The sequence below is a fragment of the Loxodonta africana genome, chromosome 16, assembly GCF_030014295.1.
Source record: "Loxodonta africana isolate mLoxAfr1 chromosome 16, mLoxAfr1.hap2, whole genome shotgun sequence".
Taxonomy (NCBI): domain Eukaryota; kingdom Metazoa; phylum Chordata; class Mammalia; order Proboscidea; family Elephantidae; genus Loxodonta; species Loxodonta africana.
Genome location: NC_087357.1, coordinates 31,160,829 through 31,179,036, shown reverse-complemented (window position 1 = coordinate 31,179,036; position 18,208 = coordinate 31,160,829). Strand labels below are relative to the sequence as shown.

General features: G+C 39.0%; 1 protein-coding gene across 9 annotated transcripts in view; it reads left to right on the top strand.

The window, feature by feature from the left end:
- The window catches only part of CNNM2 (cyclin and CBS domain divalent metal cation transport mediator 2), a 176,152-nt gene that overhangs the window by 99,123 nt on the left and 58,821 nt on the right, over positions 1-18,208 (top strand). For 2 of the 9 annotated variants that reach the window (XR_010318068.1, XR_010318067.1), the window contains exon 2: positions 17,031-17,125. The exons of 6 other annotated variants lie outside the window; for them this stretch is intronic. Coding sequence is in view for 1 of the 3 variants with exons in the window: in XM_064269366.1 (XP_064125436.1) it covers positions 7,131-7,182 (52 nt within the window). In the remaining 2 variants the exon portion in view is untranslated. Of the gene's footprint in view, positions 1-7,130; positions 7,183-17,030; positions 17,126-18,208 lie in introns of all 9 variants that reach the window. One more of the 9 variants, XM_064269366.1, reaches the window with a different exon arrangement.

Below are 18,208 nucleotides of genomic sequence, written 5' to 3'. Positions count from 1 at the left end.
GGGAGAATAAATAGTCTAGGGAAATCCTATCTTAATGGCCACTCTATCACAGTCTCCTTTGCTGGTTTCTCTCATTCTCTCTGATCTCTAAAAGTCAGAGTACTATTGATCTTCATTCTTGGATTGCTTCTCTTCTCTATCCACGTTTGCTCCTGAGTCTCAACATCTTAAATATCATCTATATCCTGATGACACCTATTTATGTCTCCCTCCAGATTGCTCCTCTGAATTTCAGATTTATACATCCAGTTGCCTACTTAACATCTCCATCAAGGTGTCTACCAATTACATCAACTTTATTCCTTTCTCTAAATCTGTATTCTATATATTTGCTTATTTCTTACGAGTGAGATCGTACAGTATTTGTCCTTTTGTGACTGACTTATTTTGTTCAGCATATTTTCTTTTTTTAGTAATTTTTATTGAGCTTTAAGTGAACGTTTACAAATCAAGTCAGTCTGTCACATATAAGCTTATATACACCTTACTCCATACTCCCACTTACTCTCCCCCTAATGAGTCAGCCCTTCCAGTCTCTCCTTTCGTGACAATTTTGCCAGTTTCTAACCCTCTCTACCCTCCTATCTCCCCTCCAGACAGGAGATGCCAACACAGTCTCAAGTGTCCGCCTGATACAAGTAGCTTACTCTTCATCAGCTTCTCTCTCCAACCCATTGTCCAGTCCCTTCCATGTCTGATGAGTTGTCTTCGGGAATGGTTCCTGTCCTGGGCCAACAAAAGGTTTGGGGACCGTGACCGCCGGATTCCTCAAGTCTCAGTCAGACCATTAAGTCTGGTCTTTTTATGAGAATTTGGGTCTGCATCCTACTGATCTCCTGCTCCCTAAGGGGTTGTCTGTTGTGCTCCCTGTCAGGGGAGTCATCGGTTGTGGCTGGGCACCATCCAGTTCTTCTGGTCTCAGGATGATGTAAGTCTCTGGTTCCTGTGGCCCTTTCTGTCTCTTGGGCTCATAGTTATCGTGTGACCTTGGTGTTGTTCATTCTCCTTTGATCCAGGTGGGTTGAGACCAATTGATGCATCTTAGATGGCCGTTTGTTAGCATTTAAGACCCCAGACGCCACATTTCAAAGTGGGATGTAGAATGTTTTCATAATAGAATTATTTTGCCAATTCACTTAGAAGTCCCCTTAAACCATAGTCCCCAAACCCTTGCCCTTGCTCCGCTGACCTTTGAAGCATTCAGTTTATCCCGGAAACGTCTTTGCTTTTGGTCCAGTCCAGTTGAGCTGACCTTCCGTGTATTGAGTATTGTCCTTCCCTTCACCTAAAGTAGTTCTTATCTACTAACTAATCAGTAAATAACCCTCTCCCACCCTACCTCCCACTCCCCCCTCGTAACCACAAAAGTATGTGTTCTTCTCAGTTTATACTATTTCTCAAGATCTTATAATAGTGGTCTTATACAATATTTGTCCTTTTGCCTCTGACTAATTTCGCTCAGCATAATGCCTTCCAGGTTCCTCCATGTTATGAAATGCTTCATAGATTCGTCACTGTTCTTTATCAATGCGTAGTATTCCATTGTGTGAATATACCACAATTTATTTAACCATTCATCCATTGATGGACACCTTGGTTGCTTCCATCTTTTTGCTTTTGTAAACAGTGCTGCAATAAACATAGGTGTGCATATATATCTGTTCGTGTGAAGGCTCTTATTTCCCTAGGGTATATTCCAAGGAGTGGGATTTCTGGGTTGTATGGTAGTTCTATTTCTAACTTTTTAAGAAAACGCCAGATAGATTTCCAAAGTGGTTGTACCATTTTACATTCCCACCAGCAGTGTATAAGAGTTCCAATCTCTCCGCAGCCTCTCCAACATTTATTATTTTGTGTTTTTTGGATTAATGCCAGCCTTGTTGGAGTGAGATGGAATCTCATCGTAGTTTTAATTTGCATTTCTCTAATGGCTAATGATCAAGAGCATTTTCTCATGTATCTGTTAGCTGCCTGAATATCTTCTTTAGTGAAATGTGTGTTCATATCCTTTCCCCACTTCTTGATTGGGTTGTTTGTCGTTTTGTGGTTGAGTTTTAACAGAATCATATAGATTTTAGAGATCAGGCGCTGGTCGGAGATGTCATAGCTGAAAATTCTTTCCCAGTCTGTAGGTGGTCTTTTTACTCTTTTGGTGAAGTCTTTAGATGAGCATAGGTGTTTGATTTTTAGGAGCTCCCAGTTATCTGGTTTCTCTTCGTCATTTTTGGTAATGTTTTGTATTCTGTTTATGCCTTGTATTAGGGCTCCTAGGGTTGTCCCTATTTTTTCTTCCATGATCTTTATCGTTTTAGTCTTTATGTTTAGGTCTTTGATCCACTTGGAGTTAGTTTTTGTGCTTGGTGTGAGGTATGGGTCCTGTTTCATTTTTTTGCGAATGGAAATCCAGTTATGCCAGCACCATTTGTTAAAAAGACTATCTTTTCCCCAGTTAACTGACACTGGGCCTTTGTCAAATATCAGCTGCTCATATGTGGATGGATTTATATCTGGGTTCTCGATTCTGTTCCATTGGTCTATGTGCCTGTTGTTGTACCAGTACCAGGCTGTTTTGACTACTGTGGCTGTATAATAGGTTCTAAAATCAGGTAGAGTGAGGCCTCCCACTTTCTTCTTCTTTTTCGGTAATGCTTTACTTATCTGAGGCTTCTTTCCTTTCCATATGAAGTTGGTGATTTGTTTCTCCATCACATTAAAAAATGTCATTGGAATTTGGATCAGAAGTGCGTAGTATGTATAGATGGCTTTTGGTAGAATAGACATTTTTACTATGTTAAGTCTTCCTATCCATGAGCAAGGTATGTTTTTCCACATAAGTAGGTCCTTTTTAGTTTCTTGCAGTAGTACTTTGTAGTTTTCTTTGTATAGGTCTTTTACATCTTTGGTAAGATTTATTCCTAAGTATTTTATCTTCTTGGGGGCTACTGTGAATGGTATTGATTTGGTTATTTCCTCTTCGATGTTCTTTTTGTTGATGTAGAGGAATCCAAGGGATTTTTGTATGTTTACCTTATAACCTGAGACTCTGCCAAACTCTTCTATTAGTTTCAGTAGTTTTCTGGAGGATTCCTTAGGGTTTTCTGTGTATAAGATCATGTCATCTGCAAATAGAGATAATTTTACTTCTTCCTTGCCAATCCGGGTGCCCTTTATTTCTTTGTCTAACCGAATTTCAGCATGATATTTTCAAGGTTCACTAATGTTGTGGCATGCATCAGGACTTCATTTTTCTTTATAACTGAGTAGTAGTATTCTGTTGTATGCATATACCACATTTTTTTTATCCATTATCTGTTGATTTCGGTGGTTTCTACCTTTCAGCTATTGTGAAAAGTGCTGCAGTGAACATTGGTATACAGGTGTCCTAGTCGTTTAGTGCTGTTGTAACAGAAATACCACAGTGGATGGCTCTAACAAAGAGAAATTTATTTTCTCACAGTCTAGTAGGCTGTTTCAGTAGGCTAGAAGTCCAAATTCAGGGTGTCAGCTGCAGGGCAAGGCTTTGTCTGTCTTTCGGCTCTGGAGGAAGGTCCTTCTCATCAATCTTCCCTTGGTCTGGGAGCTTTTCAGTGCAGGAACCTTGGGTCCAAAGGACACGCTCTGCTCCCAGCGCTGCTTTCTTGGTTGTATGAGGTCCCCTACACTCTGCTCCCTTCCCTTTCCCTTTATATCTTGTAAGATACAAGATGGTACAGGCCACACCCCAGGGGAACTCCCTTTATATTGGATCAGGGATGTGACCTGAGCAAGGGTGTTACATCCCACCCTAATCCTCTTCAACATAATCCAATCTTGCCTTATTAACCACAGGCAGAGATTGGAATTTACAACATATAGGAAAATTATGTCAATCACAAAATGGAGGACACCCACGCAATACTGGGAATCATAGCCTAACCAAGTTGACACAAATTTTGGGGGGACACAATTCAATCCGTACAACAGGTTTTTGTTTGAGTTCCTGCCATCACTTCTTCTGGGTATATACTTAGGATTGGAATTGGTGGGTCATGTGGTATAGTTTTATGTTCAACTTTTTGAGGAACCGCCAAACTGTTTTCCACAGTGGCTGTACTGTTTTACATTCCCACCAGCAATAGATGAGGATTCCAGTTTCTCTACAACCTTGCCAACACCTGTTTTTTTTTTTTTTTTTTTAAATCGTTGCCATTCTAGTCAGTATGAGGTGGTATTTCAATGTAGTTTTGATTTGTATCTCTCTAGTGGCTCATCTGGAAACCCTGGTGACGTAGTGGTTAAGTGCTACGGTTGCTAACCAAAAGGTCGGCAGTTGGAATCTGCCAGGCACTCCTTGGAAACTCTATGGGGCGGTTCTACTTTGTCCTATAGGGTCGCTATGAGTTGGAATTGACTCCATGGCAACAGGTTTTTTTGTTTGTTTGTTTTAATGGCTAGTGACATTGAGCATCTTTTCATGTGCTTTCTGGCCATTTAATATCCTTTTTTGGTGAAGTGTTTAAATCCTTTGCCCATTTTTTGATTAGGTTATTTGTTGTTTTTTGGGTTGTTAAGTTGTAGAAGTTATATATATATATGTATATATAACATATGTATGTATATATATTTTTTTAATATTAGACGCTTATTGAATACATGATTCCCAAAAATTTTCTCCCAGTGTCTAGGTTGTCTTCTCACTTTTTTGGTAAAGTCCTTTGATGAACAAATTTAGTTTTTATGAGGTTCATTTATTTTTTGCATAAGTAATACATTCACATTGTTCAAAATTTAAAAGACTCAAAATGGTAGAATATTGTCCTCCCATCCATGTCTTCGAATTACCTAGCCATTCTGTCTCCTTACCCCATCCCTGGAGTTAACACTTTGACTTCTTAAAGTGATGAGGTGACCTTTTAGATTATGGATCAACATAGGAACTAATAAAGTAGGAGGTGCTCAGTAAGTTAACCATTATTGTGTACCAAGCATTGTGCTGAATATTTTATATTTAATTAATCTTCATAAGAATCCTTTGAGGAAGATACTATCATGCTTTTTCTTCTCTGCACAAATCTCTTCCTCTTCTGCCCTCCATCCTTAGTTGATTCTTTGCTTTCCTTAACTTACTTTGCTTTCTGCAAACCATCTACTCCTCCCTGTCTCCTACTGTAGCTAAAGTGTTTCTCTGCTGTGATCTGGATCCAGTGTTATGCTGGAGCTGGCTCCTACTGGCTCAAAAGACCAGTGGTACTCATTCCATTCCAACTCTGTGTTCAGTGATACCACGTTCGTAACTTGAAATCTGCCATAGTTAGAATATTTATACCTTGGAAATTGGCAAATACTACAAATTGGGCTATTTTTTCCAGAGAGCCAGTTAGTTGTTAAACATTTATCAACACACCACTGTTGGTTGGGATCCTCCCCCCTTTTTGGCCTTTAATTAGTTCATTAAAAAGCAAAATTAGCTAAAATATGGAATCATTAAAGATTATGTATAAAACCAAACCCACTGCTGGTGAGTCAACCCCAACTCACAGCGATGAGGTAGGACAGAGTTAGAACTGCCCCATAGGGTTTCCAAGGCTGTAAATGTTTACAGAAGCAGACTGCCATATCTTTCTCCTGTAAAATTATGTGTACCTTAACTATATTATTTTGAAATAACAAATTGTGATCATTTGATAGACTTTTAAAAACTTGGATTATGAAAATGTTCCAGAAATGCAGAAAAGTTGAAAGACTAGTATGACACCCATGTACCTATCACCTAGATTTGATAATTCTTAATATGTTTTTTTCCTGAACTATTTCAAAGTAAGTTGCAGGCACCATGACACTTCATTCTGAAATGTTTAGGCATACATTTCCTACATAATCCTAGTTCCTTTATCACGACGAAAAAAATTGTAAATTCCCCCAAACTATTTACTACCCAGTTTTTTTTTCATGTTCAGATTTCCCCAATTGTCCCCAAAACATCATTTATAGCTGTTTTTATCTCACAAGGATCCAATCAAGGTTTGTGCATTGCATTTGATTATTACATCTCTTTTGGGCTAGGATAATCCTCCCTCAGTTTTTTCATGACATCAATTATTTCTATTTTTTATAAATTTCAGACATACCCAGAAGTAGAGAAAAAAGTCAGTGAACCATAATATACTCATCATGAATTTAATATTTATCAAGATTTTGCCACATTTACATCATTTATCTTTTTTCTTTGCTAAACTGTCTTAAAACACATTCAAAACATGTTATTTTACCCCCCATAATTCTAAAAAATGAAGATTCTTTTTTTACATAAGCAAATTGCCATCAAACAAAATTAATAATAACAATTGACTTTTAAAAGAAATCAGGGTGGTTGTCTTGTCACATGTCCTACATTTTGGATTTGTGTGATTGTTTTCTCATGATATCGTTGAACTCATTTTTCTATCCCCTGTATTTCCTGTACATTGAAAGTTAGGCCTGAATTCTTTATTGGATTAAAGTTAAACGCTTTTGGCTAGAATACTTCATAGAGGATGAAGTGTATTTCACAGTGTATCACATCAGGAGGCGCATATCTGGTGATGTTAAATCTGATCACTTGACTAAGCTAGCAGCTGATAGTTGTTTCCGTTGTAAAGATATGTTTTCCCCTTTGGGATTAGCAGTAAACTGTGCCATGTTACTTTGGCACCACATGTAGTATCCTTTTCTCCATCAACCTTTTCCCTAATGGTTTTAGCAGCCGCTGATGTTCTCTACTGGAATCAGTTTATTTCAACAGCTATTGCAAAATGATATTGCCATTCTCCTGACGTAGGACCAAGGCGTTTTCTTTGATTATGGGTATGCTGATTGGTATTCTCTGTAATTGTGTATGAAACACATCCATAACATATCTTCTCTAAGTGCTAATTTTCTGTCCTTTTAAGTGGAGCAAGACTACCTGCATTCTCGAAAACGATATAAATGTAGAATGTTTCTAGATTTTCCTCATCTTTCATAGTTGTTTTACTCGTTCCTAATTCAATAGCAGGGTTTTTGTTTGTTTGTTTTTTAGCAACTTGCTTTAACTGATTCTTTCTGGTTTTCATAGAAATAACTGTCTTTTTATTCTCATAAGTTTATATAATATTCAAATTATGTAATTGCAGAATCAAGTACAGATGTTACAACAAGTTTGGGAACAGAAATAACCAACTCTTAGTAAGCATTCTACTTAATCTATGAGAGGAGTGTGTGCAAACTACTAGACAGTAAGCAGCCTACCAGCAGCCAAAAGCTTTCAGTGTGCTGTGGGCCTCAGTCAGTGTGTTTTACAGGGAGAATGGAGTGTGTCAGTTAATGAGGAAGTTGTTTACATGTCTCTTAAGGCCAGTTAAGAGACATGGTACCATATTGTAATTTTACTTGCTTCATCTTCCACTAGACTCCCAGTTCTTTGACAGCAAAGACTAGTCTTATTTGCATGTATTTTGTTCCAACCCCTACTGTTTAACATAGTGCCTAGCATATAGTGAGTGCTCAGTAGAAATGTTTGTTAAGTGAATCCACGGCCAGTACCAGAGAAGATCTATTGACCGCAAGTGAATCCCGATCTTTTTTTTTTTTTTTAAATTGTGCTTTAGATGAAAGTTTATAGCTTAAGTTAATTTCTCATACAAAAATTCATACACATACTATTATGTGCCCCTAGTTGCAAATCCCCGTATTGTGACAGCATACTCCTCCTTTCCACCCCGGGTTTCCCGTGTCCATCAACCAGCTCCTATCCTTTTCTGACCTCTCATCCCGCCTCCAGACAGGAGATGCCTATTTAGGCTCGTGTATTTTATTCACTTGAACTAAGAAGCACACTCTTCATGAGTATTATTTTATGTTTTATGTCCTAGTCTAATCTTTGTCTGAAGAGTTGGTTTCAGGAATGGTTTTAGTTCTGGGTTAACAAAGAGTCTGGGGAATCATGTCTTCTGGGGTTCCTCTAATCTCAGTCAGACCACTAAGTCTGATCTTTTTATGTGAATTTGAGTTCTGCACCACACTTTTCTCCTGTTCCATCAGGGGCTCTCTGTTGTGTTCCCTGTCAGGGCAGTCATTGGTGACAGCCGGGCATGATCTAGTTCTTCTGTTCTCAGGCTGATGGAGTCTCTGGTTTATCTGGCCCTTTTGTCTCTTGGACTAATATTTTCTTTATGTCTTTGGTGTTCTTTATTATCTTTTGTTCCAGGTGGGTTGGGACCAATTGATGCGTCTTAGATGGCTGCTCACAAGCTTTTAAGACCCCTGATGCCGCATACCAAACTTTGTTATGCCAGTTGACCTAGATGTCCCCAAAAACCATGGTCCCTAGACCCCCACCTCTGCTACTCTGTCCTTCAAAGTGTTTGGTTGTATTCAGGAAACTTCTTAGCTTTTGGTTTTTAGTCCAGTTATGCTGGCTTCTCCTGTATTTTGTGTTGTCCTTCCCTTCGTCTAAGATAGTTCTTGTCTACTATCTAGTTAGTGAATACCCCTCTCCCTCCCTCCCCACCCTTGTAACCATCAAAGAATGTTTTCTTCTGTGTTTAAACCTTTTATTGAGTTTTTAAAATAGTGGTCTCATACAATATTTGTCATTTTGCAACCGACTAATTTTACTCAGTATAATGCCTTCCAGATTCATCCGTGTCATGAGATGTTTTGCAGATTCGTCATCGTTCTTTATTGTTTTGTAGTATTCCATTGTGTGAATATACCATAATTTGTTCATCCATTTGTTGATGGCCACCTAGGTTGTTTCTGTTTTTGCTGTTGTGAACAGTGCCGCAGTGAACGTGGGTGTGCATGTATCTATTCGTGTGAGGGCTCTTATTTCTCTAGGATATATTCCAAGGAGTGGGATTGCTGGATGGTATGATAGTTCTATTTCTAGCTTTTTAAGAAAACGCCAGATAGATTTCCAAAGTGGTTGTACCATTTTACATTCCCAGCAGCAGTGTGTAAGTGTTCCAGTCTCTCCACAACCTCTTCAACATTTATTATTTTGTGTTTTTTGGATTAGTGCCAGCCTTGTTGGGGTGAGAGAGTATTTCATTACAGTTTTGATTTGCATTTCTGCAGTGGCGAATGATCATGAGCATTTCTTCATGTATCTGTTAGCCACGTGAATGTCTTCTTTGGTGAAGTGCCTGTTCATATCCTCTACCCATTTTTTAATTGGGTTATTTATCTTTTTGTTGTTGAGATTTTGCAGTATCTTATAGATTTTAGAGATTAGACCCTGATCAGATATGTCATAGCCAAATTTTTTTTCCCAGTCCATAGGTTGCCTTTTTACTGTTTTGTTGAAGTCCTTTGATGAGCATGTTTGATTTTTAGGAGCTCCCAGTTATCTAGTTTCTCTTCTGGTGTTTGTGCAGTGTTAGTTATGTTTTGTATTCTGTTTATGCCATGTATTAGGGCACCTAGGGTTGCCCCTATTCTTTCTTCCATGATTTTTATTGTTTTAGATTTTATATTTAGGTCTTTGATCCATTTTGACTTAGGTTTTGTACAGGACATGAGGTATGGGTCTTGTTTCATTTTTTTTACAGATGGATGGATATCTAGCTATGCCAGCACCATTTGTTAAATAGACTATCTTTTCCCCATTTAATGTACTTTGGGCCTTTATCAAATATCAGCTGCTAATAGGTGGATGAATTTACGTCTGGATTCTCAACTTTGTTCCATTGGTCTATGTATTTGTTGTTATACAAGTACCAGGCTGTTTTGACTACCATGGCAATATAGTGAGGTAGTGTGAGGCTTCCCACTTTGTTCTTCTTCAGTAATGCTTTACTTATATAGGGCTTCTTCTCTTTCCATATGAAGTTGGTGACTTGTTTCTCCATCTCGTTAAAAACTGTCATTGGAATTTGGATTGGGATTGCATCCTGTCTGTAGATCACTTTGGGTAGAATAGACGTTTTCACAATGTTGAGTCTTCCTATCCATGAGCAAGGTATGTTTTTCCACTTAATGTAGGTCTCTTGGTTTCTTGCAGTAGTGTCTTGCAGTTTTCTTTGTATAGGTCTTTTACATCTCTGGTTAGATGTATTCCTAAGTATTTTATCTTCTTGGGTGTGATTGTAAATGGTATTAATATGGTGACTTCCCCTTTGAAGTTCCCTTTGTTGATGTAGAGGAATCCAACTGATTTTTGTATGTTTATCTTGTGTTCTGATATTCTGCTGAAATCTATTAGTTCCAGTAGTTTTCTTGTGGACTCATTGGGGTTTACTAAGATCATATCGTCTGCAAAAAGGGATAGTTTTACTTCTTCCTTACCAATCCCTATGCCCTCTATTTCCTTTTCTTGCCTTATTGCTCTGGCTACGACCTCCAGCACAATGTTGAATATGAGTGAGATAAAGGGCATACTTACTTATCTGGTTCCAGTTCTCAAGGGGAGTGCTTTCAGAATGTCTCCATTTAGGATGATGTTGGCTGTTGGCTTTGTATAAATGCCCTTTATTATGTTGAGGAATTTCCCTTCTGTTCCTGTTTTGCTGAGAGTTTTTGTTATGAGTGGGTGTTGGATTTTGTCAAATGCCTTTTCTGCATCAATTGATAAGATCATGTTCTTGTCTTTTGTTTATATGATGGATTACATTGATTGGTTTTCTAATGTTGAACCATCCCTGCATACCAGGTATGAATCCCACTTGGTGATGGTGAATTATTTTTTGATATGTTGTTGAATTCCATTGGCTAGAATTTTGTTGAGGATTTTTGCGTCTATGTTCATGAGGGATATTGGTCTGTAATTTTCTTTTCTTGTGGTGTCTTTACCTGGTTTTGGTATCAGGGTTATGCTGGCTTCATAGAATGGGTTTGGGAGTGTTTTATCCTTTTCTGTGCTCTGAAATACCTTTAGTATTAGTGGTGTTAACCCTTCTCTGAAAGTTTAGTAGAATTCTCCAGGGAAGCTGTCAGGGCCAGGGCTTTTTTTTTTGGGGGGGGGGTAAGTTTTCTAGTTACCTTTTCAATCTCTTATGTTATAGGTTTATTTAGTTTTTCTACCTTGGTTTGTGTTACTTTAGGTAGGTAGTATGTTTCTAGAAATTTATCCATTTCCTCTAGGTTTTCAAATTTGTTGGAGTACAATTTTTCGTAGTATTCTGTTACAATTTCTTTTAATTTCAGTTGGCTCTTTTGTGATATCGCCCATCTCATCTCTTATTCAGGTTAGTTATTTGCTTCCTGTCCCACTTTTCTTTTGTCAGTTTGGCTAATGGTTTATCGATTATTGTTGATCTTTTCAGAGAACCAGCTTATGGTCTTGTTAACTCTTTCAGATGTTTTTCTATTCTTTGTTTCATTTGTTTCTGCTCTAATTTTTATTATTTCTTTTCTTCTGGTGCCTGTGGGCTTCTTTTGCTGTTCTCTTTTTATTTGTTCAAGTTGTAGAGTTAAAGTTTTTAATTTGGCTCTTTCTTCTTTTTGGATGTGTGCATTTATTGCTATAAATTGACCTCTGAGCACTGCTTTTGCTCTGTCCCGAAGGTTCTGGTAGGATGTGTTTTCATTTTCATTTGATTCTGTGAATTTCTTTATTCTGTCCTTATTTTTTTTCTATAATCCAGTAGTATTTGAGCAAGGTGTCGTTCAATTTCCATGTATTTGATTTTTTTTCCTTGCTTTTTCTGTTATTGATTTATACTTTTATGGCTTTACAGTCAGGAAAGATGCTTTGTAATATTTTGATGTTTTGGATTCTGTAAGGCTTGCTTTGTGGCCTAATATGTGATCTATTCTGGGGAATGTTCCATGTGTGTTGGAAAAGAAAGTATACTTGGCTGCTGTTGGGTGGAGTGTTCTGTATATGTCTGTAAGGTCATGTTGGTTGATTGTGGCATTTAGATCTTCTCTGTCTTTATTGAGCTTCTTTCTGGATGGCGTGTCCTTCACCAAAAAGTGGTGTGGTGAAGTCTCCTACTATTATTGTGGAACTACTTCTTTTTTCAGTGCTGTTAGAGTTTGTTTGATGTATTTCGGAGACTTGTCGTTGGGTGAGCAAATATTTATAATGGTTTTGTCCTCCTGCTGTATTGACCCTTTAATCGTTATATAATGTCCTTCCTTATCCTTTGTGATAGTTTTTGCTTTAAAGTCTGTTTTGTCAGAGATTAATATTGCCACTCCTGCTCTTTTTTTTTAAGTAGTTACTCATTTATTCAATTGTTTATCCTTCACCTTTTCAAAATAGGCATGAGGAAAAAATACATATAAAGACAAAGAAATCAGGGCAATAGAAAAGACCAAATGGAGACAGGGAACCTGGAGTGGAGAAGGGGAGAGTGTCAACACATCATGGGATTGGCAACCAATGTCACCAAACAATTTGTGTATTAACTGTTTAATGAGAAACTAATTTGCTCTGTAAACTTTTACCGAAATCACAATTTTAAAAAGAAAGCAAAATTTGTATGGAACTAATTTTGCAAGAAATGTAGTTTGAGGTAAACTCCTTGAATCTGTTCACATTTATAATGGAAAATAAAGTTGAATTGTCAATTTAAAAAAATTAATCATTTAAAGAGGTTAAAAAAAGATCAAATATTAAGAAATGCAGGCCATAAAATCCTGTGCACTTAACAAAAGGGGCTTAACATTTGACTCTGAGCTTTTTTTTTTTTTAATAATTTTTATTGTGTTTTAAGTGAAAGTTTACAAATCAAGTCAGTCTCTCACACAAAAACCCATATACACCTTGCTACACATTCCCAATTACTCGCCCTCTACTGAGACAGCCCGCTCTCTCCCTCTGCTCTCTCTTTTCGTGTCCATTTCGCCAGCTTCTAACCCCCTCCACCCTCTCATCTCCCCTCCAGGCAGGAGATGCCAACATAGTCTCATGTGTCCACCAGATCCAAGATGCTCAGTCCTCACCAGCATCCCTCTCCAACCCATTGTCCAGTCCAATCCATGTCTGAAGAGTTGGCTTTGGGAATGGTTCCTGTCCTGGGGCAACAGAGGGTCTGGGGGCCATGATACTGGGGTCCTTCTAGTCTCAGTCAGACCATTAAGTCTGGTCTTATGAGAATTTGGGGTCTGCATCCCACTGCTCTCCTGCTCCCTCAGGGGTTCTCTGTTGTGTTCCCTGTGAGGGCCGTCATCGGTTGTAGCCAGGCACCATCTAGTTCTTCTGGTCTCAGGATGATGTAGTCACTGGTTCATGTGGCCCTTTCTGTGTCTTGGGCTCATAATCGCCTCATGTCCTTGGTGTTCTTCATTCTTCTTTGATCCAGGTGGGTTGAGACCAATTGATGCATCTTAGATGGCTGCTTGCTAGCGTTTAAGACTCCAAAGTGGTATGCAGAATGTTTTCTTAATAGATTTTATTATGCCAATTGACTTAGATGTCCCCAGACCCCTGCCTCTGCTACGCTGGCCTTTGAAGCCTTCAGTTTATTCAGGAAACTTCTTTGCTTTTGGCTTAGTCCAATCGTGCTGACCTCCCCTGTATTGTGTGCTGTCTTTCCCTTCACCTAAAGTAGTTCTTATCTACTATCTAATTACTGAATGCCCCTCTTCCACCCTCCCTCCCTCCCCCCTCTCGTAATCACAAAAGAATTGTGAGAAGAATGTTTTCTTCTCAGTTTAAACTATTTCTCAAGTTCTTATAATAGTGGTCTTATATAATATTTGTCCTTTTGCAACTGACTAGTTTCACTCAGCATAATGCCTTCCAGGTTCCTCCATGATATGAAATGTTTCACAGATTCCTCACTGTTCTTTATCTATGCATAGTATTCCATTGTGTGAATATACCATAATTTATTTATCCTTTCATCCGGTGGTGGGCACCTTGGTTGCTTCCATCTTTCTGCTATTGTAAACAGTGCTGCAATAAACATGGGTGTGCATATATCTGTTCGCGTAAAGGCTCTTGTTTCTCTAGGATATATTCTAAGGAGTGGGATTGCTGGATCGTATGGTAGTTCTATTGTGAGTCATTTTTCTTTATTATTTTCTTTCATCTCTTTCATTGTTGTTGATTTTGTATTTGCTCAGTCTTTATGTTTTTCTTTTGATGTGTAGGATTTTCAGTTTCCTTTATGATTACCTTAATATTTACCTCTATTTTTCTAAGTTTAAATCAGTCTTTTACTTCTTGATATCACCTCAGCTTCCTCTCCATATAAAAGTTCTATGCCTACATTATTTAGTCCCTCTTTTGTGTTTTAATATTGTCATCTTTTACATGTTGGCTTCTCTGTTTCCCTATTTTCAGTGTTTTAGCTTTGATTTATTTTTGTGAATTCGCAATCTGGGTTGATATCTGGTTGTTCTGTCCTGTGTTCTAGTCTTGGGTTATTATCTAATGTTATTGATTTTCTAACCAGAGGACTCTCTTTAGTATTTCTTGTAATTTTGGTTTGGTTTTTACAAACTTTAACTTCTGTTTATCTGGAAGTGCCATAATTTCGCCATCATATTTGAGAGACAGTTTTGCTGAATATGTAATTCTTGGCTGGCAGTTTTTTTCTTTCAAGGCTCTATATATGTCACCCCATTGCCTTCTTGCATGGTTTCTGCTGAGTAGTGAGATTAGTCTTATTGACTCTCCTTTTAGATGATGTTTTGTTTATCACTAGCCTCTCTTAGAATTCTCTCTTTATCTTTGGTTTTAACAAGTTTGATTGTAATATTTCTTGGTGACTTTCTTTTGGGATCTACCCTGTGTGGGGTTTGATGAGCTTCTTGGATAGATATCTTCTCATCTTTCACAATATCAGGGAAGTTTTCTGAAGACAAATCTTCAACAATTCTCTTTGTATTTTCTGTTATCCCCCCCTGTTCTGGTACTCCAATCACTTGTAGGTAGTTCCTCTTGATAGAGTCCTACGTAATTCTTAGGGTTTCTTCATTTTTTTTAATTCTTTTATCTGATTTTTCCTCAAATAAGTTGGCGTCAGGTACTTTATCTTCAATCTCACTAACTCTGGCTTTCGTTGCCTCAGATTCTACTCCTATGACTTTCTTTTGAGTTGTCTAATTCTGAAATTTTATTGTTAATCTTTTGAGTTTCTATTTGCTGTCTATCAGTGGATTCTTGTAGCCTGTTAAATTTTTCATTATGAACTTGTATAACCTTCTTAAGTTCCTCTTTTGTTTTGTCTGTGTGTTCCTTGGTTTGATCTGCATTTTGCCTGATCTCCTTAAGAACTGTGTATATTAATCTTTTGAATTCTACCTCGAGTAATTCCAAGTGCTTTTCTTGCTCCAGGAGGTTTATTGGTTCTTTTTTTTGGTTGCTTGCTGAAGCCGTCATGGTCTGCCTCTTTATGTGGTTTGATATTGACCGTTTTCTCTGAGCCATCAGTGTTATTATATTTATTTTGTGTTTGCTTACTGTGTCCTAGCTTCTCGTTTTGTTTTGATATGCCCAAATAGGCTGGTCATGTGACCCACTTTGATTATTGGCACCTTTGAAGCTCTCATATCCTGTTGCCAGGTGGATAGAGCTGCTACTAGGTATGTGAACCCAGGAATACATTTACTTTTCTTGTTTGAATTCAGCTCAGGGATCCAGGTTGTTGGTCACTGAGTGTGTGGTGCAGGCTCTCACCTACATTCCTAGATGGGCAGGGCTATGTAGGGGTGATTGGAGCAGGTACAGGTATCTGGCTGCTGTAGGGAATTATGTGCTGAGCAAGATAGGGAGCTGACAGCTGCCCCTGAGTGCCTGGGTGGAAGGTGTGTCCCTGTTCCCTAGATCACATAGGTTGGTCAGTTTTGCAGCCAGACTTTGGGCACCCAATACTGTTGGCTGCAAGGGCTGGGAGGTACCACTTATTCTCAGACCCCTGTCACGCATAGCTAGGTGGAATGAGTGGAGCCACCAGTCCTCAGGCCCCTGGTGTGGGTAGGTGAGGACCCAGCTTAATGGGTAGGGTGGTATCAAATGTCATGAATCTGCCACTCCCCCTTAGCTGTTGCAGTTGAACGTAGGCTTCAGATATGTATCCTGTTGTACTGTGCTAACGAGGGCCTACGCTGTTGAAATGGACCCACATAGGTCTAGGGAAGGGTGAAAGGCATTCAAAATCCATGGACCCCTTATGCCTGTGCCTAGGCAAAGGGGCTGTGCCTGCCCTGAGGTCTTAGTTTAGGGGAGCTGGCAGATTATTTTTTCCAAAGCCAGGAGAATGGCTCAGGGCATGTGAGTGGTCCCACTTCCAGCCCAGGGCGAGCAGCAATCGCTGACGCCAGACGGGGAATGGAGCTGAGTGGGAAAGGCTCAGGAGAATGGGAGAGAGACGCTTCCCAGAGGCAGAAGGGGTTTTTTTTTTTAATCCCACGTGGTAGGTTAGACGCTTGTACTTAACTCCTGCAGATTCAGTGTTGCTTCTCCCTAGTTCTGGAGGCTTGTGCAACGTTTCTGCTGCTTGGTTTTTCCCAGTGTGGAAAGCTCATCCTGAGTGCTACTGCTTGCCTCAGCCCTCATGTACCAGCCGATCCAGCCTGCAGAGTGCCGGCCAGGACAGGTCTGGAAAATCCTCACTGCTTCTGAACTGCCTCTTCCTTCCCCTGCTGCTCAGTCTGACTCCTCAACTTTGTCTTTGATGTTCAGGACTCCTAGATTGTCCTATATAATTGATTCACTTGTTTTTTCAGGTGTTTGTTGTAAGAGGGACCACAGGAAGCATCTGATCTCGCTGCCATCTTGGCCCTACCTCCTCGAATTCTGATCTTATGCGTGTAATCTTTGTAATATCATTGTAAATACCAGGGTTGGTATAGTCATTGTATATAACTTATTCTTTCGTTGGTTTTTCTTCCTCTTCTCACTTCCTCAGTCTTTGAGTCTTTCTTCATTCTGTGCCGACCTTCCTCAATTTGTTGTGTATTGGAAGCCATCACTGTTTATTATCACTTAAGTTTCCTGACAAAGATGCAAGGAAATGTGTAATAGTTTGGTGCAATGGATCTATACACAAAGAGAGATGAGATTCCTAGTAGTTCCTTAGTTCTCTATTCTAGAGTTTAACCAATCCCAGGAACTGAAGTCTTCTGTTTCTTCACAGAGGAAATATGACAAAGGCAGTGGCTGTACAAGCTTCCTTCATGGGCCGCCCTCCCCACTCCCTCATCCAGTAAGCGGGAGCAACTTCTTCTAGAGGTGAGAGGGGAGGGAGGACAATCTCCATAGCCCATTTGACTCACCTACCTCCAAAATTCTGAATTTGAAAAACAATAAACAATTTGTACAGTTTCTATACTGAAGACCTTTAAATAAGAATGAATGCCCAGGCTATATAAATTATGCTCATTGATAGATACCTATAATCTATATTTTTAAAGAAACTATTTGTAGCTGAATAATCCCAATGAACTCAACATCTTGTTTCTATAGGTATTAAAAGGTATTATACATGTACATTTGAAGTGACTTTTAGCTTCCAGAACCAGGAGAAAGTTCATCAGTAGTATAACGGTTATGATTTACTGAGCATTTACTATGTGATAGATACTGGGTTAAATTATTTTCTGTTTTTCGTGCAATTTTCATAATAAACTTAAAAGTGAGAGGCCAAGAGGGAGTAAATGACTTGCCCTTAGTCATAGGTACTGTGTAGCAGAGCCAAAGAATCTAAACCTAGATCTGTCTAAGTACAGAGTTTAAGCTCTTAATCACTGACGAGTCCTATCACAGATATTTTTTGCTGACTTTTTTTTTTATTGTACTTTAGATGAAGATTTACAGAGCAAACTAGTTTCTCATTGAATAATCAATACACATATTGTTTTGTGACATTGGTTGCCAACCCTGTGAAATGTCAACACTCTCCCCTTCTCGACCTTGGGTTTCCCATTACCAGCCTTCCTGTCCCCTCCTGCCTTCTAGTCCTTTCCACTGGGCTTGTGTGTCCCTTTAGTCTCATTTTGTTTTATGGGCCTGTCTAATCTTTGGATGAAGGGTGAATCTCAGGACTGACTTCATTACTAAGGTGTAAGGGTATCCAGGGGCCATACTCTTGGGTTTTTTTCAGTCACTGTCAGACCAGTAAGCCTGGTCTTTTTTTTTCTTTTGTGAGTTAGCATTTTGTTCTACATTTTTCTCCAGCTCTGTCTGGGACCGTCTATTGTGATCCCTGCCAGAGCAGTTGGTGGTGGTAGCCGTACACCATCTAGTTGTGCTGGACTCAGCCTGGTGGAGGCTGTGGTAGGTGCCATCACAGATATTTGAACTTTAAACACGGAC